We start from the raw sequence: 23,510 nt of genomic DNA on the forward strand, positions 1-23,510 counted from the left end.
AGCCACGGATATCAGCGCGGACACCAGAGGCAGGCATGAAACACTAAGGCTGCTGCTGCAGCCACCAAGAAGCCTGTGTGCCAGCACAGGTCACTATCCACACCGCCCCTCCCGGGAGCTTCTGCAGCCCACCACTGCCAGGGTCCCGTGATCCAGGAACAACTTCCCCGGGAGAATGCACAGCGCGCCTCAGGCTGGTGCAACATCACACTGGCCTCTGCTGCCGCAGACTCACCCCTCATTGCATACCACTCCCTCCCGCCATCATGAGTGAGCCACAGCCCCCAAATATGCTGCTACTTTAACCCCGTCCTGTCTGGGCGGGAAACAGATGCCCTCAGGTGACCTACATGCAGAAGTAGGGCCAATTCCAAAGTGTAGCCCCAGGAGCTGTGCTAACAAAGAAGAGAAATGGAAATTTCTCCGAGAAGCCTCAGAAGCAGCAGATTAAATCTCCACAATCAACTTGATGTACCCTGCATCTGTGGAACACCTGAATAGACAACGAATCTTCCCAAAATTAAGGCGGTGGACTTCAGAGTAACTGCAGACTTGGGGTTTGCTTTCTGCATCTGTTTCTGGTTTTATGTTTATTTTAGTTTCGTATTTAGAGCTTATTATTATTGGTAGATTTGTTTATTGATTTGCTTGCTCTCTTCCCTTTTTTGTTAAACGTATATATGTATTTTTCCTTTTTCTCTTTTTGTGAGTGTGTATGTGTATGCTTCTTTATGTGATTTTGTCTGAATAGCTTTGCTTTTACAATCTGTCCTAGGGTTCTGTCTGTCCATTTTTTTTTCTATAGTTTTTAGCACTTGTTAACATTGGTGGATTTGTTTTTTGGTTTGGTTTCTCTCTTCTTTCTTTCTGTTTTTATAGCACTTTTTTATTTTTAATAATTTTTTAAAATTTTAATAACTCTATTATTTCCCTCCTTCCTTCCTCCCTCGCTCCCTGCCTCCCTCCCTCCCTTCCTTCCTTTCCCTTTTTTTCTCAGCCGTGTGGCTGACAGGGTCTTGGTGCTCCAGCCGGGTGTCACGCCTGACCCTCTGAGGTGGGAGAGCCGACTTCAGGACACTGATCCATGAGAGACTTCCCGGCTGCACGAATTATCAAATGGTGAAAGATCTCCCAGAGATCTCCATCTCAATGCTAACACCCAGCTCCACTCAAAGACCAGCAAGGACCAGTGCTGGACACATTATGCAAAACAACTACCAAGACAGGAACACAAACCCACCCATCAGGAGAGAGGCTGTGTAAAATCATAGTAAATTCACAGACACCCCAAACCACACGACCAGATGCAACCTGCCCACAAGGAAGACAATATCCAGCTGCATCCACCAGAACACAGGCACCAGTCCCCTCCAGCAGGAAGCCTACACAACCCACTGAACCAAACTTACCCACTGGGGGCAGACACCAAAAACAACGGGAACTAAAAATCTACAGCCTGCGAAAAGGAGACCCCAAACACAGTAAGTTAAGCAAAATGAGAAGACTAACAAACACACAGCAGATGAAGGAGCAAGGTAAAAATCCACCAGACCAAACAAAAGAAGAGGAAATAGACAGTCTACATGAAAAAGATTTCAGAGCAATGATAGTAAAGATGATCCAAAATCCTGAAAATACAAGGCAGAAACTACAAGAAACGTTTAACAAGGTCCTAGAAGAACTAAAGAGCAAACAAACAATGATGAACATCACAATAAATGAAATAAAAAATTCTCTAGAAGGAATCAATAGCAGAAAAACTGAGGCAGAAGAATGGATAAGTGACCTGGAAGATAAAATAGTGGAAATAACTACTGCAGAGCAGAATAAAGAAAAAAGAATGAAAAGAATTGAAGACACTCTCAGAGACCTCTGGAACAAGATCAAACGCACCAACATTCGAATTATAGGGGTACCAGAAGAAGAAGAGAAAAAAAAGGGACTGAGAAAATATTTGAAGAGATTATAGTTGAAAACATCCCTAATACGGGAAAGGAAATAGTCAATGAAGTCCAGGAAGTACAGAGAGTCTCATACAGGAAAAAATCAAGGAGAAACATGCTAAGACACATATATTAATCCAACTATCAAAAATTAAATACAAGAAAAAAATATTAAAAGCACCAAGGGAAAAGCAACAAACACAAGGGAACCTCCAATAAGGTTAACAGCTGACTTTTCAGCAGAAACTCTGTAAGCAAGAAGGGAGTGGCAGGACACATTTTAAGTGATGAAAGGGAAAAACCTACAACCAAGATTACTCTACCCAGCAAGGATCTCATTCAGATTCGACGGAGAAATTAAAACCTTTACAGACAAGCAAAAGCTAAGAGAATTTAGCACCACCAAACCAGCTTTACAACAAATGCTAAGAGAACTTCTCTAGGCAGGAAACACAACAGAAGGAAAAGACCTACAATAACAAACTCAGAACAATTAAGAAAATGGTAATAGAAACATACATATTGATAACAACCTTAGAAGTAAATGGATTAAATGCTCCAACCAAAAGATATACATTGGTTGAATGGATACAAAAACAATTCCTGTATACATGCTGTGTACAAGAGACCCACTTCAGACCTAGGGACACATACAGACTGAAAGGGAGGGGATGAAAAAAGATATTCCATGCAAATGAAAATCAAAAGAAAGCTGGAGTAGCAATTCTCATATCAGACAATATAGGACTTTAAAATAAAGATTATTACAAGAGACAAAGAAGGACACTACATAACGATCAAGGGATTGAGCCAGGAAGAAGATATAACAATTGTAAATGTCTATGCACCCAACATAAGAGCACCTCAATACATAAGGCAAATGTTAACAGCCATAAAAGGGGAAATCGACAGTAACACAATCATAGTAGGGGACTTTAACACCCCACTTTCACCAATGGACAGACCATCCAAAATGAAAATCAATAAGGAAACACAAGCTTTAAATGATACATTAAACAAGATGGACTTAACTGATATTTACAGGACATTCCATCCAAAAACAGCGGAATACACTTTCTTCTTAAGTGCTCATGGAACATTGTCCAGGATAGATCATATCTTGGGTCACATATCAAGTCTTGGTAAATTTAAGAAAACTGAAATTGTATTGAGCATCTTTCTGACCACAACAATATGGAACTAGATATCAATTACAGGAAAAAGTCTGTAAAAAATACAAACACATGGAGGCTAAACAATACACAACTAAATAACCAAGAGATCACTGAAGAAATCAAACAGGAAATCAAAAAATACCTAGAAACAAATGATAATGAAAACATGATGACGCAAAACCTATGGGATGCAGCAAAAGCAGCTCTAAGAGGGAAGTTTATAGCAACACAATCCTACCTCAAGAAATAAGAAACATCTCAAATAAACAACCTAACCTTACACCTAAAGCAATCAGAGAAAGAAGAACAAAATAACCCCAAAGTCAGCAGAAGGAAAGAAATCATAAAGATTAGATCAGAAATAAATGAAAAAGAAATGAAGAAAACGATAGCAAAGATCAATAAAATTAAAAGCTGGTTCTTTGAGAAGATAAGCAAAACTGATAAACCATTAGCCAGACTCATCAAGAAAAAAAGGGAGAAGACTCAAATCACTTGAATTAGAAATGAAAAAGGAGAAGTAACAACTGACACTGCAGAAATACAAAGGATCATGAGAGATTACTACAAGCAACTCTATGGCAATAAAATGGACAGCCTGGAAGAAATGGACAAATTCTTAGAAAAGCACAACCTTCTGAGACTGAACCAGGAAGAAAGAGAAAATATGAACAGACCAATTACAAGCACTGAAATTGAAACCGTGATTAAAAATCTTCCAACAAAGAAAGCCCAGGACCAGATGGCTTCACAGGTGAATTCTATCAAACATTTAGAGAAGAGCTAACATCTATTCTTCCCAAATCCTTCCAAAATATAGCAGAGGGAGGAACACTCCCAAACTCATTCTATGAGGCCACCATCACCCCGATACCCAAAGCAGCAAAGATGTCACAAGAAAAAGAAAACTACAGGTCAATATCACTGACGAACATAGATGCAAAAATCCTCAACAAAATACTAGGAAACAGAATCCAACAGCACATTAAAAGGATCATACACCATGATCAAGTGAGGTTGATCCCAGGAATGCAAGGATTCTTCAATATATGCAAATTAGTCAATGTGATAAACCATATTAACAAACTGAAGGATAAAAACCATATGATAATCTCAATAGATGCAGAAAAAGCTTTTGATAAAATTCAACATCTGTTTATGATAAAAACATGCCAGAAAGTAGGCATAGAGGGAACTTATCTCAACATAATAAGGGCCATATATGACAAACCCACAGCTAGCATTGTTCTCAACGGTGAAAAACTGAAACCATTTCCACTAAGATCAGGAACGAAACAAGGTTGCCCATTCTCACCACTATTATTCAACATAGTTTTGGAAGCCTTAGCCACAGCAATCAGACAAGAAAAAGAAATAAAAGGAAGCCAAATCGGAAAAGAAGTAGTAAAACTGTCACTGTTTGTAGATGACATGATACTATACATAGAGAATGCTAAAGATGCTACCAGAAAACTACTAGAGCTAATCAATGAATTTGGTAAAGTAGCAGGATACAAAGTTAATGCACAGAAATCTCTTGTATTCCTATACACTAATGATGAAAAATCTGAAAGAGAAATTAAGGAAACACTCCCATTTACCAGTGCAACAAAAAGAATAAAATACCTAGGAATAAACCTACCCAAGGAGACAAAAGACCTGTATGCAGAAAACTATAAGACACTGAGAAAGAAATTAAAGATGATACAAATAGATGGAGAGATACACCATGTTCTTGATTGGAAGAAGCAACACTGTGGAAATGAATATACTACACAAAGCAATCTACAGATTCAAAGCAATACCTATCAAACTACCAATGGCAGGTTTTACAGACCTAGAACAAAAAATTTCACAACTTGTATAGAAACACAAAAGACCCGGAATAGCCAAAGCAATCTTGAGAAAGATAAACGGAGCTGGAGGAATCAGGCTCCCTGTCTTCAGACTATACTATAAAGCTACAGTAATCAAGGCAGTATGGTACTGGAACAAAAACAGAAATACAGATCAATGGAACAGGATAGAAAGGCCAAAGATAAACCCATGCACATATGGTCCCCTTATCTTTGAGAAAGGAGACAAGAATATACAATGGAGAAAAGACAGCCTCTTTGATAAGTGGTGCTGGGAAAATTGCACAGCTACATGTAAAGGAATGAAAATAGAACACTCCCTAACACCATACACAAAAATAAACTCAAAATGGATTAACGACCTAAATGTAAGGCCAGACACTATCAAACTCTTAGAGAAAAACACAGGCAGAACACTCTATGACATAAATCACAGCAAGATCCTTTCTGACCCACCTCCTAGAGAAAGGGAAATAAAAACAAAAATAAACCTAATCAAATCTAAAAGCTTTTGCACAGCAATGGAAACCATAAGCAAGAGGAAAAGAGAACCCCCAGAAAGGCAGAATAAATTTGCAAACAAAGCAACTGACAGAGGATTAATCTCCAAAATATACAAGCAGCTCATGCAGCTCAATATCAAAAACACAAACAACCCAATCCAAAAATGGGCAGAAGACCTAAACTGACATTTCTCCAAAGAAGATATACAAATGGCCAACAAACACATGAAAGGATGTTCAACATTGTTAATCATTAGAGAAATGCAAATCAAAACTACAATGAGGTATCACCTCATACCAGTCAGAACGGCCATCATCAAAAAATCTACAAACAATTAATGCTGGAGAGGGTGTGGAGAAAAGGGAACCTTTCTGCACTGTTGGTGGGAATGTAAATTGATACAGCCCCTATGGAGAACAGTATGGAGGTTCCTTAAGAAACTGACAATAGAACTACCATACGACCCAGCAATCCCACTACTGGGCATATACCCTGAGAAAACCATAATTCAAAAAGAGTCCTGCACCACAACGTTCATTGCACCTCTATTTACAATAGCCAGGACATGGAACCAACCTAAGTGTCCATTGACAGATGAATGGATAAAGAAGAAGTGGCACATATATACAATGGAATATTACTCAGCCATAAAAAGAAACGAAATTGAGTTATTTGTAGTGAGGTGAATGGACCTAGAGACTGTCATACAGAGTGAAGTAAGTCAGAAAGAGAAAAACAAATACCATATGCTAACACATATATTTGGAATCTAAAGAAAAAAAAAACGTTGTGAAGAACCTAGGGGTAGGACAGGAATGAAGACGCAGACATAGAGAATGGACTTGAGGACATGGGGAGGGGGAAGGGTAAACTGGGTCGAAGTGCAAGAGTGGCATGGACATATATACACTACCAAATGTAAAACAGCTAGTTAGTAGGAAGCAGCCACATAGCATAGCAAGATCAGCTAGGTGCTTTGTATCCATCTAGAGGGGTGGGATAGGGAGGGTGGGAAGGAGACACAAGAGGGAGGGGATATGGGGATATATGTATACATATAGCTGATGCACTTGGTCATACAGCAGTAACTAACACAACACTGTAAAGCAATTATACTCCAATAAAGGTGTTAAATAAATAAATAAATAATGACTAGGTTTTAAAGATTTGGCAGAGTGATTATTTTTAAACTGAGGACAGTATAGAAGCTGAACAAATGATGTTAGGAATGGTTAAATGCTACTACTACGCTCTACATTCCTAAAGTTGCTCTGTGGTGTAGTTCCTACCTAGTGAAAGAAAACTTTTAATATATATGCTCTGAAAGTACCAGCATGCATCATAACACCTGGTAATTTCCTCCTTTTCCTGATCCAAAAGAAATCAAAAATACATTTGGAAAACTTATTTCTCTATATTAATTTCGGTTTACTTGTAATCAGTTTATATGAGATTAGTACAGCACTTTCCATTCTATGGGTGCTCAGTGTTTGTTGACGGAAGAATCAAATATTAGCCTTCTGAAAATACTTCAGTCCTTATGGATGTTAACTTGGTCTGCATTTTATACCTGATATCGACCTGTCACCAAGCAACAAAAATTTACATTTTGAAGGACTGAAATTCACTCTAAAAACAAAGTCTAACACAAATGTCAGTACTTAGGACTCCTCCCTTTGACTAGCTTGGTCATCTTCTAATCTGCTCTCTTCAATTCAAAAGAAAGTCCAGAAAACAATCTGCCTTTAACTTGTCAGCAAGGTACTTACAATCACATGAAGGAATAAAGAGCAATTTGCTAATACTGCCTTGCACAGGAGCTCAGAAGAATCCTTATCCTTCAGTAATTTGTAGGTAAAAGACAATTCAGCAACCAATACTGTTCTAAAAATGAATGAGTTAAAATTTTTCAACATTAGCTAACAAAATTAGATTTGTAATACAGTTCTCTCTTTTCGGCTTGACAAAGAGAATAAAGTATGGATTCTTGGTTTGTTGCTCAGAATCTTCATTTAAATTCTCTCCCAGGGAAGTTCACTGGGAGAGTACTCACCAGAGCCCATAGATGAGAAAGGAGACAAGAAAATAGATGGAGTCTGACTGAATTATTTTGGTTTTACTCTCTAATCATGCCTTCCCTTTTTCCACTATTATTTACTTCCCTACAGGAACACATTTATCACAAGTGACGTCTGCAGTTGTTGTCTATTTCTGTTCTTTTCTTTGATGAACTCATTAATTTGCATTGTTTCAACTATCACCTCAATATCTCTAGCCCTGGGCTCCTTCCTGAGCTTGTCTTGCATTTTGTATTATGAGTCACTTGATGTTCCACTGGCACCTCAAACTTAACATGCCCGAAACCAAAATTTTCATCTTCCCAAACAAGACTTCCTGACTTACTACTTACTTCTGTTAAAGGCATTATCATTCTCTCATCCTTGGCATCATCTTTGAATCCTATTCTGTTTTTTACTTTTAATATCTCATCCATTGCTAAGTCTTGTTGATTCTACCTCCCTTAATTCACAATATCCCTGGCATCTCTTCTCTCCATATTACCATCTCTATCACCCGCTCCAGTACAAACTACTATTACTTCTCATCTAGGCTATTACATTAGCCTCCTAACTGGCTGGTAAGTGTTTGCTGAATGAATGCATGAAATGAAAATGAATGAATGGTATCCCTACTTTAGGTCTCTCACCACCCTAATTCATCTTATACAACAGTCAAATTAATTCCCTAAAGTACAGCTCTAACCTTGTTACTCTTCTACTCAAAATAGAGGTTCCTACTTCCAACATGATTAAATAAATTTTACAGTTTTACAGTTAAGGTATTTCACAGTAGGAATTCTATTTATCTTTCCAAGATTACTTCTAATTCCTCTGAAACATTATCTCTTCATTAGAGCAAAACTGGACTACTCACTTCTCCACTCACACTATATGATCTCTCTCATCTTGTCCATGTTATTCCTATACCTGTAACAATCCTACTCATCAATCCAGGCCTATCTCAGACATCACCTCCTCTGTGAAACCTTTCCTGACTCCCCATATTGGTGGTTCTTTCCTTTGAAGCCCTCCAATACTTGAATGGTACTTATTTTCAATCATTTATGACCTATGTTGTATTATGACAATAAGTAAAACTTGTCTTATCCTTATAATTTGAGAAAAAAATGTGCTTTACTCATATTTGAATACCCTGCAGGGCCAAGAACCATACTTGTATGACAAGTTCTCAGTAAATATTTTTAGGATAGGGTAAAGAATGAGTAAATAAAAGGACACAGAGAAGAAATAAGTGGTAAGAACTGGGTTCTAAAACAATGTATTAACCCTTATACATAGAATGATAACCAAATTATAGCCAAATCTCATTTATACTTTTGAGCAGACATTTTTTTGTACCATATTTCTGATGGAAATCCAAATCTATTTTTATTTTAACACGTATATAATGTTTTATTATGTGCCAGGTACTGTTCTAAGTCTTTTATATGTTAATTTATTTAATTCTTATGACAACCTATTTTACCTTTTTTTACAAACTGGGAAACCAAGGAATGGACAGTAAGCAATTTACCCAAGGTTACAAGGTTAGTAAGAGGCAGAGCCCAGGAAGCCTGACTTGAGACTATAATATGTACTATGACTATATATTGTACCTAAAGATAATAGAATTCACTGACTTTAAAATCTGAATAAATTGAAAGGAGTTCTTCTTGAAAGCCCAGAATCATTATCATAACTTTGCCTTATTAAAATGTGTTACAGTATAGTGATAAACTGAGGAGGCTGCTAAGATGTAGAGGGTCCCTATACTGAATGTACCAAAATGCCCAGCTTTTTGGCTTTTGGGTTTTTTTAAGTTTTTCTGTTTTATTTTTCCCTTCATGTCACACTGCTGTTTACCACTTATGACTATTAATGTACCTAAAATGTCTTCATCCTCTTTTCAATTTACTAGGAACTGAAAACTAAGCTTACCAGAAATATGTATTAAATAAAAGCCAGCAGGACTCTGAGGAGCTTCTTTTACAAGTTCCTTATGCTTTGTTACAACCCACGATCCTATATCTTACACTGGTTTCAGGAAGAATTCCATTAGGTTGAGGCTGTTATAAGTCTGATACATAGATAAATCAGGCATTATCATATAATTTCTGCTGACTGAATAGAAGAGTTACATAAACGAGGGCCCTAAATGTTGACAATACTCCCCAAAGTGACTTATATCAGCCTAAGTTTCTTTACTAGAAAATGTCATAGTATTTCCTAGTTATAGCAACAAACAATACATAATTTCTCTTATTCTTACCTTTGCTCCACCCAAAAATCCCAAGGAAATGGCAACCCTAGCTCGTAGATCTGGCCTGTCTCTGGGCCACACATAAGAGAGCATTGCTTTTATGATTTTCTGAGTATCAACATCTTTTAACTGTTGAAAGAGAGAACAAAAGCAGTGAGTAACATGTCATTTCAAAAATAAATATAGTTCAATAGTGTAGAATTATGTAAATATTTGAGGAAAATACGAAAACATTACAAACATAACTTTTATTCTGAATCTAAGGTCAATATCTTTTAAACTCAAACTATTTCAATAGTTTTTTAAAAGCTACTTATTTCTCTAAATTTCTTACTTTCAGCTATAGCCATCCTCATATTGTCAAAAAGTTATCCATACATTTATTTGAAGTTATCTATACATTTATTTCTTATCTATTAAGCTATCAAAATATTACATAAAATTTAAGAAATATTTCCATATTTCCATCTTTGTGGTCAAAATCTTTACATACGTTGGCCTCTTTATCAGTATGTTTATGTAAGATATTTTGGAACCCTACGTCCATCCTCATGACAGAGCACAGTTACAATACAGTGTTTAGGAAAGTATGAGTCTTGGCATTGACTATATAGAACAGAAGCTGGGTTATTAAAAATTTCAACAAAAACATAACTTTCCAGTCATACTTAATCTGACTTAAATCTACCGTACATTTTTCTTTTTCCCAAGTTCCCGAGGCAACATTCCCATTAAATCTTTTTGTTTTAGTTTCAGCTTTTAGAAACAGATATTAAGAATGAAACCTACACTTTCCAAAACCAAAATATGTACACACATTCCCAAACTACTATATTATTTTAGTTGGTGAAATAATCTCCATTTTAAAAATTGAAGTATCTGGGCTTCCCTGGTGGTGCAGTGGTTGAGAGTCCGCCTGCCTATGCAGGAGACACGGGTTCGAACCCTGGTCCGGGAAGATCCCAGATGCCACAGAGCAACTAAGCCCGTGTGCCACAACTACTGAGCCTGCACTCTAGAGCCCGCAAGCCACAACTGCTGAAGCCATGTGCCTAGAGCCCATGCTCTGCAACAAGAGAAGCCACAGCAATAAGCCCACGCATCACAACGAAGAGTAGCCCCCGCTCACTGCAACTAGAGAAAGGCCCGCGTGCAGCAACGAAGACCCAGTGCAGCCAAAAATAAATTAATAAATAAATGTATTTAAAAAATTGAAGTATCTAATCAATTTCTGTAAAAGGTATTAAAAAATAAGAAGAAAGTTAATGCTCATTGTTGGTGAAGGTATATGGAAATAGGTACTCTAATACACTGCTAATGGGAGAGTGCACTGAAATAATCTTTCTGGAAAGCAATTTGATATCTGCCATAAGCTTTTAAAATAATTCTGCCCTTTGCATTGAGAATTCCACTTCTGGGAACTTAATGCTTTAAAAAAATATATTAATATTCTCCAAGCTGAATCAATTTTACTTCCTAAAAATCTCTTGAATTTGTCTACTTCTTTCTGTTTCCACCACAAACATAATCCAAGCTATCATCTTTCTCACATAAATCACTGCAACAATCTCCTAACTGATCTCCTTGCATCCGCTCTGCTCCTGGTCCGATTAGTTCAGCCTGCAATCAGATATTACTCAGTTTAAAATCCTTCAATGCATATAATATGCATAAAATAGATAACTAATAAGAACCTGTTGTATAAAAAATAAATTAAATAAAATTCAAAAACTCAAAAAAAGTAAAGCATTGCTAAATATATATATACACACACACACACACACACACACACACACGGCCCTAAATATAAAAAGATGCTCAACTTTACTCATACAAATAAAAAGTGCAAATTAAAACAACTCTAATATATTTTTTATCCGATCAGATTAGCAAAGATAATACTTTGTTTTGGTGAAATTGTTAAGAGATGGGCACTCCTAAATATTTGTTTTTATATTCAAAGATCATCTCTGGAAAGATACCAAAGAAATTGGTAATAATGTTTGCCTCTGGGACGGGGAACAGGGTAGGGGGAAGATTTTTTTTTTAATTCTGTATCCTTTTGTTCCTTTTGAATTTTGAACCATGTGAATGTGTTACCTTTTAAAAAAATTAATAAAATTTTAATTAATAAAAAATATAAATTGAAGTAAACAAACAAACAGAAAAACCCTTCAATGGCATCCTATCACTCCTAGGATAAAGATCAAAGTCCATACCATGGCTTATGAGGCTCTGCTTGCCCTGGCCTCTAGCTTCCTCTCTAGTCATGTCTTATACTACTGCTTTCAGTGTTCATGCCACACTACCTTTCTTTCAGCTCCTCAAATAGACTATAATCCCTCCTGCCACAAGGCCTTTGCACAATACCTTTCACTTTGTCTGGAATAATCTCTCTCTCTGAAACACCAACCTGCCCTCAACTTCTTCCAATTAGTTAACTGCCAGCTCAGGCAGCACCTCCTCAATGAGGTCTTCCCTAACCCCAGTCAGGATCCTTGGCTATATTCTCTCACAGAACAGTATTCCTTTTCTTTCAGAGAATCCATTTCAGTTATAAACTACATATTCAACAATGTGATTATCTGATTAACAACTGCTCTCCTGCTAGAATTTAAATTGCACATGAGTAGTAACTTTGTGTTTTGTGCTCACTGTTGTAACCCAATACTAAACACAATGGCTGACACGCAGTAAAGGTACTCAACGAATAATGAATATTTATTGAATAAAGGGATGAAAAATTTAGCCATAAGGATGTTCATTCCCATGCTGTTTTAATAGGGGAAAAATTGGGTTTAGGCTAAATGATCAACAGTGGAGAATCATGTAAACAAGTTACAGTGAATGCATACAGCAAAATATAGCCATTCAGAAATATATGCAGTAACACAGAAACACATTAAGTGAAAAAAGCAGAGTACAAAACATTTTTTGTGGAAAAAATGTTATGTGTGTATGAGTTTACACATGCGTACAAATGGATCTGGAAAGCAATACCCCCAAAGTGTTAACATCAGTAGCTGTGAATAGATGGAATCATTGATGATTTTTTATATTCTTTTTGCTTTCTTGTTTTCTGTAGTTCACATATAATAAGAAGAAAATTTAATTCATTTTGGGGGGAAAGTTAGACAATTTCAAGTAGATTTGCACAGCAAAGAATGGGGGGAAACTGTCAACATATAAGAAATCCAGGACAACACATTATATTATACAGGGTAGCTTTATATTATAGTTATTTCATCCAAGACTCAGCAAACTATTTTCTAGTCTCTTTTATTCAGTTTATTGAGTAAACAGTAACAGAAATAAAACTGTTCATATTGTACTGAAAACAGGACTACCTTCTTGAGCTGCTTTAAATACACTGGATTGCAAAAACATGAAATGCTGAAAGTATAGCTCTTAATGCTTTATTTTATACACACATACATTCACACATATGAGCTCTCATAACTGGTAGGGTATTTTTAAAAAGGGAATAAAGCTGTAATTTTAATATTCACTTTTCCAATTGAACTAATACTAAACAAATATAATTTGATGTGTTATAACACAAACTGCGACATTTCAACTACTTCCCCATTTCACAAGTTTCGTCTGTCTTATTTTTCTTGAGGGAATAATAGCAAAAAGGCCCTGTTTCCACATATCTTTAGAAACGCTCTCTCTTGTCAAAAACGTTCTACAACACACCCCAAAATTTCTTCAATAAGGACACAGAGAAGTTATGGCTAAGAGCAAAAAAATTATTCTAGTTGGCTTAATAGCGCATAAAATGTCACCACCTCATTTAACAAAATGGGTTCTAAAGTTGTGTAATCATGCATTATGAGTCCATTAGGCTGTAAAGTACATGTCTTTCAGTTATAGTTTGGATAAACGACAAAGTTTGAAAAATAACGTCTTTTTTAAAGAGCAGGCCAAATCAAGAGGCATTTCAGAGGCTGAGGCACATTTTTAAAGTATTTTAAACCAACTTATTTATTCCTGCTGCACAAGAGTAAAATAAAATTGAAGGCCTCAATACAGATCCTGAAAGATAATATACCCCCTTTCAAAATCATCACAGTTAATTCATACTGGACACCCAATGGTAATCCTGAAAGACAAAAGACTTATCTAAAGCTGAAAAGAGACCAGTCGCAGTTTAAGGCTGAATCAGATATCATCTTCACATCAACTCATCTTTCCATTTCAGGCTGAGCAATACAAATAGCATATACACCATTTTAAGATCACATTCTTAAAGAAAAGGTGAGAAATGTAGGAAATGATCAAGGAGGATGACAAGAAATTGAATTATTTGAAAACACACTATCTAAGGAGTAATTATATTATAGTATAGGGGGAAAAAACCCAATGATTTAAGAAAAGAAAGTTCTTTCTCAAGGGTCAAAATCCCTGAAGTAATCAACGGTTGATATCATAGTAGTTTTTCTTTAAGCCTTGCTTACACATAAACAGAAAATATGAAATTTTATGAAATTCTTTAACTTTTATAATTTTCACAGTACACAGAATTTAGAAGTTGTTTTTAAAACATAACTGTGATTACTACATCATGATAACAAAAGTTCGCTAAAATGAACACTATAGAAATATTAAAAAGCCTGTAAAAGTAGGAGTCAATCTACTTTCCTCCTCTGCTATCATATACAATGTGGCCTTCCTGCTGTAGCTAGATAGCCTCAAGTTCAAAACATGAAACTGATATTTTAAGCCCCATTACACTGTAAAACTACTACTACGTTAGTATGAGGAATAAAAGTTTTTAGAAAGGTCTCAACTATATACTGGAATTAGCTAGCCATAATAAAGGAAAGCAATTAGATTCAGAATAAAAACACAAGAGTAACAAAAGAAGGAATTCAAATTGGCTCACTAAGATCTTTGAATGATAACAAAATTGTACTGAATTTTTTCCCCCTAGAAATGAATTTGGAAGAAAAGGTTTGGAGATATCAGAGAGCTATCAAAGAAGAGATGAAAGTAAGTGAAAACAAGCTGGACAAAAAGAAAACAGCAGGTACCAGAGAAGAAACTTGCTTGATACTAGAAACAATCCTCAATAAATATTTATTCAATTAATGAATTAACTATTCTTAAGCACATGAGGACAAGTTCCAGGAGGAACACCTAAATGCTCGATTTATTAAGCCATCACAACTTTTCACGGATTTTTAAATATTTATTTATTTGGTATTAATATATAGCTTAATAAGCTTTGTGAGGCTGGGCAGGTAAGAAAAAATAATGAAAGGAATATCTACTTGTACACAGGGAGCTGAAACAGCACAGTAGGCCAAAAACAAACATGAAAGTAACACTGGAAGTACCTGACCCAATAGTGTATAACTGGAAAGCCACAAACTGTACTGCTTATATGCAGCACTGCTCAATTTAACAGCATGACCTGAGGGAAAGATGCAGTTGCTCATAGTCATAAGTACTCTAAGTGAATACCTATAGCTAATAACCATGTGGACAGGGCACAAAAAGGACAAGTAAAAAATTAAAACACACCTGGAGCAGCTCACCTGGTAGAATTCTCAGATATTACAGATAACTGTATATTGATAAACTGAATGCATTTTGCTTCTCAAGTCAGTGATTTCATATTTCTCACCAGAAAAGGCTGTTTAGCACTGAAGCAAGAACAATTTTTTCTACCAAAAGTCCACTCATTTCAAGGGAGTGGAGCCCACTGGGCTTCGATAGGAAAATGAAAGAGTAAGAAAAAAAAAGATTTTTGATAAAGGTAGCAGAATCACCTTTTCTTGCAAGGTGAATTTATATAAGAATTCTGGTTTTAGAGACATTCTAAATTTCACTAGCAAGAAATGTTCTAACTCACAGAATCAAGGGATTGGTTTAGAAGGAAACTACTTGGGGGCAAAACTTATGGAGAGGAAGAAAATAAATATACCAAAAAATTTTGGATGCTATTTGTTTTGTATAAATGTGGGCTATAGGCTGAATGTTTTCTCTCTAAAGAACTAATTTAGCAGAGACTTTGGAAATGCCCACAATTTCAAGGATACGCAAGCCATCCAAAGAACTGTCTCTTCAATCCAAGCTAAAGATAACTAACTGCAATTAAAGGAATAATTTTAACCACTACTTCAATACTGTTAGGGATAACAGTGGCTTGATAAAAGCTAGGTCAAAAGATAAGAAATCTGAGTAGATATCTAATGGAAAAATCTAGAAAGTAAGTGAAAATCTTTTCCCACATTATTGGGGATATAAGCATATGAGTTTATGGGTGGGAGAGGAAAGATATATTAATTGTCAGGAAAAGCTTTGCAATTATTGTTGCTTTCTCTATACCTCGAAGTTTGTTTTCTAAGCTCTGTTGGTCTGAAACTGCAATGAAGAGCTTATCTGGCAGTGAAAAGGCCCTAGGAAAAAAATGGCTTATTCTATATATGAGATGGATTTGAACCCAACAGTCAATTTAATAATTTATAATTTAAAAAACTACCAAGTTGACTGATATTTGCATTGGCCACTCAGTGAATTCTCTATCTCAAAGGGAAGTCAATTTGAGAAATCGAATAAAGATCATAAGGCTGCTTGATGATGGATGTAATCAGAGCTGAAAAATGGCCTCTCCATGTCATACAGGTATTCTTGTCCACTGGTCTGTGTGTCCACTCATTTTAACAAACCTGGAGGCTTATTATTCCATTTTCTCTCCAATCCTCCATTTTTTAATACTCTAAGTTGCTGTTTCACTTCTTTGATTATATGAATATTTATATCAAAGCCTCTGATTGCTCTAGTAAATGCTAATCTCTCTTTCAATACTACTAGCTTCTGGCAATATCTAATCAATAAAGATATGTTTCTAACATTAAAAAAAGAACATGTCAAGCAAAGTCCAGGAAGCAGTCCTTATATTAAGCTCTGCATTATTCGTGTTTTTATTATGAGCACAGGATTACCTAAATTTACTAACAGATGCTTCTCCCAAAGAGGCACATAATAAAGTTTAAATGGAGGAGCAAAGTTCCAAAATCCTTTAAAAATCTGAAAATTCTATTATAAAACAAGTAAGACTTTAATTCATCTATTTTAACAACAGGAGCTTCCAAATATTGAAACTGCCACTCTTTTTTCACAACCCCTTTACTATAGCCACATTGGATAAACAAATGATTTAAATACCTTCTGAGTAGCATTATTAATGCTTAAGAACATACAAGTAGAAATGCATAGAAAGTGAAGTGGTAAAAGTTTCAGTTGGTTATAAGGTAAAATCTATAACTTGTCAGAGTGATAAAACTTCTACATGGTAGTTTAGATATTCTGCCATCTAAACTGTTAAGTTTCTCAACAGCAGGGACTGTGTCTTGCTCATTACTGTATCTCCATTTACTTAACATAGAGTTATGCACAACGCAGGTATTCAATAATACATACTTTTAAAATGAATGGACAACAGCAGAGTATAGGACTTAACAATCTCACATTACAGTAACAGCAGCTAATATTTACTGCCTACTGTGTGACAGGCACTATTCAAGAGCTTTGCATGGTGTGAGGAGTTAACTCATTCAAATCCCCTTTGCTATGATTATCAGCCCCATTTTAAAGATGAAGAAACTGATACATACAGAGATTAAGTATCTTGCTCATGGTCATTCCAGTAGGAAATGATGGAGCCAAGATTCAAATCTAGGCAGTCTGGCCCCAGAGCTCAGGCTTTTAACTTCAACTCCATACTGCCTCTTTTCTGGTGTAGCCTTCATGCTCTATTATCCTATGATTCTTTTTAGCTAATGAGGCTAAAGTAACACAAAGATGGCAGGGAACAAACGATAAAGAAGAGATCAAATATAAAGATTTACAATGATTTTTGCTTTGTTTTTATTTTACTGGAGAATAAACAATCTAACTTGAAGTTTATATTGCTTGAGTCTAAGACTGCTTTTCCTGTATTAGTCAACATATTTTTGGTCTGTTTAGAGCATTACTTATAAACTATCCTTAAGAGGCCTTCGTGACAATCCTGAAAGCTGACAAATATCATGCTAACGATATATCATGCCATATCCATATATCCATAATATATGGATAAACAAATTTCAGTATTTGTATTAATTTTTTAAAATTCTATTTTATAATACTTTGTTGTTTCTAAAGACAACCAGGACAAATGTTAATATGTAAAAATGGGACAGAAACATGAATGTCATGTGTTTTGAGTTCTGTGAAAGAAGCTACATGGGGGATTAAAGAAACAGGGAGAAAAGCACTGGAAAGGTTTTCTTACCAATCACCTCGCACCAATAAAATAAAATTTATTTATCTCTCTACAATTTAGAGAGCACTTTTACATAAAATTTGTTCACTTGCCAATAAACCTGAAAATATCATTTCTACTTAGAGATACCATGCATATACTGGTTGCGTGAAGTTAGAGGAAGATAATAAAGGCAAGCTTAGAGAAAGAGGACCAGATGGAGAATTGTATAACAGTATTCCAATGACAGTTTCACTCACTTAGAAAAAGTGTAGTGCAATTAAATCTTTTGATTTCAGTGGCCCTACTGTTTAGCTTGTCTGTATAATGATAATGATAAAGAATATGGATAATTAAATAAATGGATCAGGTAAATGGAGGATTTACCATGAAGCTAGGGGACATTCTAGAATCTTTTTAAACCAAGAGTATAGAAGGGAAAACATTAACCTTAACACATACACATTACTTGTAAGAGCTAAATGTAATTTATCTATATATAATGCTAGATTATATAACAAATAACCACAACCAATGCTATTTAAAATAAAGAACTAAAATATTTAGGTTGGTAACTAACTTTTCTTCTTTTTTAGTCAATCACGATATTTTTTGTCTTAAGCTTGAGAAAATCTCATCAATATAACCATGGTCAATTCATATGGTTTTGTATTAGAAAACCTGCAGTTACATGAGTCAATCAAAATATTCTGTAATATAACAATCTTTAATATATCTATCTTCCAATCAGCTATAAGAATTTCCAGGTACTTGTTATTGTCTCTTACCCCTTCTTTCGGGTCTGTGTGGAGTCCTCCTCCTGCGTGACCATGCCAACATGTCCTCTTTTCTATCAGTGGCCATACCTGAAGAACCTAGTTGAAGATGATACCAAGCCACCCATTAGCTATTCAAGAATTTCAGATCTTTAAAAATCTGATCTAATGAATGTCCCCCCCAACAAATTCAGAGGCGTACCTTTGAGCCTAGAATAGCTAAGTAAAACACCTTCATAATAAACTTACAGATACATTTATACAAAGAATATTGAGATATAACAAATTACTCATACAGAAGTTACTTTCTCTAAATAGTTTTTGAAATTAATGTTTAAAAGATTTAACTTGTAATATACTTCTATTTGACTTATACCAGCTTTCTTACCGTCATTTGCTACTAAGGTACTGTGTAGCCCGTAACTCTATCATTGGCAAGTATATAATACAGTTAATTAATTCTATCCCACTTGCTTTCCATGTGTATAACATTTTTGCTTTACAATTTAATATAGTTGATCTTACATAACTGATTCTTTTTCTTATTATTCTGGCTTACAAATATATATATTTAGAAACAAAGTACAATTTACTTCTTCACAGTCTATCTTATGCTAGAGTAATCTGCATACATGTTTTGTCTTTACTACTATATGGTAAATTCTTAAGATTAGGGACAGTCTCTTTTATCCTTGTATCTCCCATGGCCCATACCACAGTGTATTGTACATGGGCTTGTTGAATTAGCTTATAAAACAAAGCTATCTATAAATTTCCCAACGAGTCTTGAAAATATGCAAATATCTTGCCTATTATAATTTTTTAAAGGCCCTAGATTACTGCTCAGGTTAGAAAAATATAAAAAGTAAATCATTTGAGAAAATATAATAGTTGAAAAGATAGCAAAGATTAGGCTTAAAATTTAGGCTTACTAATTTTAAAGTGTTTCCTCAAAAAATTACTTAACTACATGGATATAATAATGCTTCTTCAGTAGCCATAATAATCCATAATTAATGAACAAGGGCATAGTTTTTTACAAACACAAACGTGTATCAATACCGAATCCTAAGAGTTATCAGCTCTGGACCAAGCTATGAAAATGGAATTACAGAAAGCATAAGTGCCTTCTTGTTCTCACCAGTTGAGACCGAAAAACATAATCGCCATAAATGGGTTACTGATTTTTGGATCAACAATCTTAAAGCATGTTGAAAGGGAAAACATCGAAAGGTAATATTTAGTGTGACAATGTCACTTTGTGACATTTTTTCCCTCTAAAAGACTGAGCAATGTTACATCAAGGGGTCTAGTAAATAACACACAAGATAATGAGGTCTTCAAAACAGCAAAAGATTAAAATATAAATATACAGTGGTGTTATAAACAATGAGAAGATGGAGCACCTTAACTTAAAACTTTAATTAAATAATGGAAAATCTAATTCATTTCTACAGCTTCTGCATAAATTAGAACAATGCTTTGTACCTTAATGGCAAATAATTGTTAATCAAAAAGAAAAAATAAAGGAAGTACTCGACTTAGACTGTCTTCTAATTTTCTAGCCTTTCTATCTTGGAGATTTATTTGTCTCATTTTAAAGCACTGAGAATTTTTAAAGGCGTCTTTCACTTACATTAGCAATGAAGAATAACCCTCATCAACATGTAAACTCACATGACTTTACCCCACAGGCTCTAATAAGCTTACAGTCCCTTGATATTCTGATATTTGAACATCTTCTAAGGTAAAGAAACTTTAATCACTTGAAAAATGTACAGCATTCCATATATCACATACAAATTACCAGGATAAATTTAAGTGTAAACAAGCTGCCATTACATTTATAAAAGCTTTCTAAAAACATTACTCTAGTTGGCATTGATCTCAAGAGATTCAGACAGATTTCTTCAGGAGTAGAAAAATATCAAGATTTCTTTCTCCATTTCCAGTAGCAAAAACATATCTTCTTATTCATCTTGCCAGTACTTAGAAAAAAAACAAAAAGGGAAATTATTTGGAAAATATAAAATATGTAGTATAAACTGGAAAATGCTCCAAGGGCTTACACCTTTCTCCTAGTTATATGTAGAAGTGTCTGCTTCATCTTACCCTTGTAGCGTCTAATAACTGTCTTGAATTGCCTTTTCCTAGTCTCTGCCATGTGGTATGTCTTAATGACTCTGAGATCTGCAGAAGAAAAAAGAGGGAAGAAGTTTCAGAGTGGATAGTTAATGTTCATAGATTTATTGTCCATAAACATACATAAAAGTAAAACCATAGCCAATATTAGAAAGATGGTTATGTTTCTAATACATACCTAAAAAGGTAAAAATTAAATGTGTGGTCCAGATATAAAGTAAATTATATTACCCATTAAAAGTGTCAAATTGTACTTTCTTTCTGCCCTCTTTCTCTCTAGGTTTCTCTTTGTTTCTGAAGGCCTCCTATGAAGTTTTTAACCCCACTGCTTTCTTAAATGGCTTCTATGCTCTTTTCAAACACTCCTCTCTTTACTGTATTTTATTATGTTCTACCTTGTGTGTGCTCCCTCTTTAGTCTTAATGTGAATGCTAAATTTAGACACTGGTCACAAGATCACTTTTGCCAAGGTTTGTAACCAGGTGATGGATTCTTGGGCGAATTTTTTGTCTTGATAATATTCCAGAAGTGGAGTTGAAAGAAAGCAGAATAAAAAATAGACATCTGTAGAATGGACACGCATCCTTCTAAAATGCACCATCAATTTAGTGAAGAAAAATTTGCTTCTTAGGTCAAGAATCTCTCAAAAGGCAGGTAGTACTTAGGTTTTTGCTAAGCTATACATGAGTTGTACAAATGGATTAATGTCATTATATAAAAGTCAATGTTGTATACTGCAAAAGAGCAAAAATTAAATCAACCAAAAAACAACCTGCATACACACAAAAAAGCTAACCAAATTACTGAGAAAATTAACTCAGTTGTTTTCTAGAATGTAATGAATGGTAGCGGTTTCTGTTTACGTATACTTGTAAATACATAAGGCATTCCCTCAATTATAAAAATTTCAAAAATACTAATAGCTATTTGCACACTGTCTTGCCAAATCCAACCTCCTACAACATGCCATGTACCCTCAAACCTCTATAAGCCTTCTACTGTCAATGATACCTTTCTGGTGCTTAACTCAATTGTTTCCCTCACTGCCTTTCACCCTACTCAGACCTCATACAAGCTTTACTCCCTCATTTTCCTATTTTTCATAAGCCCCCAGTTCAAGTAACTATATTTCAAGCAAGATCTCGCATATGTCTGCACATGCATATGCAATTTAATCTTCTTTGCCTTTCAAAATTTACCCAGTTATCTCACAATGACTATCCACCTGCTTTATTCTCTCTCGAAACGTTGCCTATATATGGCCAATAGGTAAAAGATAAATGTTGGTGACACACTTAACAGCAAAAACATACTTTCTAAAATGACATTGGTCAAAAAAAGGTAATTTATCAAAAAATCTAAGCCCTTGAAAGTACCCATAAAACCCCTTCAAAATTTCTAGCTATCTCTTTATCCTTCTCTAATCAAACCATGTTTCCCTTATGCATCAGGATTCAAGGTAAATAATTTTTAAATGTTCACATTCAAACTGAACTTCTATTACTAAGATAGCATTGTAAAATTATGAACTATATCAAGCATATAAAAAGTTCAGGAAACAATATAATGAACACAATATGTATTCGCTACCCCACCTAAGAAATAACAGATAAAAAGAAAGCCCCTGACATGCTCCTCTACAATGCCATCTCCTTCCTGTTCCCCAGAGAAAATCAGCATTGATTATTTAAAACATCTTTCATTGCAAAAGCAAAAACAAAAACAACAGGCACATAATGTGTTAATTCCTTTTGCGGGCTAGTCCCACCACTAATTAAATATTGTTTCTATGGAAAAAAATGTTCTGACTTCTAAACAACAGACTTACAAACACTTCTGAAACACAATATATTTGTAAGTTAGGGATTAACTCTACTTTTTAAAACTCTGAAGGGGTTTATAGCAAAAACAACAACAACAAAAACTTAAATGGAGGAGGGCAACAATGGAAAACAAGATGATTAATTCTTTGAAACTTGATTTGAAAATTAGAGGGCTGGCCTAGATGCTCTCTAAGGTCCCTTTCAACTCTAAAATTCTGTGATTTTTATGGAATGAAATGAAAATGCTGCAGTTATTAATTGGATTTAAAAAATCTTAATTGAGAAGCTTGTGTTTATTTCTTCAATAAATCTAGCCACTGAATTTATTTATAACACCATCCCTCCAAAGACACACACAGAAATAAAACATATATTACTGAAAATAACAGACATGACTACTGTTCAGATACCATACAAATGCAGTATTCTGAAAATGACAATCTGCCAGTCCATTTGAAAAGGCATGTAAGTTAAAACACTGGAGAGTCATTTTATTTATTTTTTTATTTTATTTTATTTTATTTTTTAACATCTTTATTGGGGTATAATTGCTTTACAATGGTGTGTTTATTTCTGCTTTATAACAAAGTGAATCAGTTATACATATACATATGTTCCCATATCTCTTCCCTCTTGCGTCTCCCTCCCTCCCACCCTCCCTATCCCACCCCTCCAGGCGGTCACAGAACACCGAGCCGATATCCCTGTGCCATGCGG

At 35.1% G+C, this 23,510-nt stretch overlaps 1 protein-coding gene across 2 annotated transcripts in view; it reads right to left on the minus strand.

Moving 5' to 3' along the window:
• The window catches only part of ABCB7 (ATP binding cassette subfamily B member 7), a gene marked incomplete at its 5' end in the record, with an annotated part of 139,583 nt that overhangs the window by 70,824 nt on the left and 45,249 nt on the right, over positions 1 to 23,510 (minus strand). The window contains 3 exons of one of the 2 annotated variants that reach the window (XM_082681368.1): positions 9,808 to 9,927; positions 18,841 to 18,927; positions 20,941 to 21,018. In XM_082681368.1, coding sequence (XP_082537494.1) covers positions 9,808 to 9,927; positions 18,841 to 18,927; positions 20,941 to 21,018 — 285 coding nt within the window. The remainder of the gene's footprint in view (positions 1 to 9,807; positions 9,928 to 18,840; positions 18,928 to 20,940; positions 21,019 to 23,510) is intronic. The other variant, XM_082681369.1, reaches the window with a different exon arrangement.

The sequence above is a fragment of the Grampus griseus genome (genome assembly GCF_964374135.1).
Source record: "Grampus griseus genome assembly, chromosome: X".
In the NCBI taxonomy this organism is placed as follows: domain Eukaryota; kingdom Metazoa; phylum Chordata; class Mammalia; order Artiodactyla; family Delphinidae; genus Grampus; species Grampus griseus.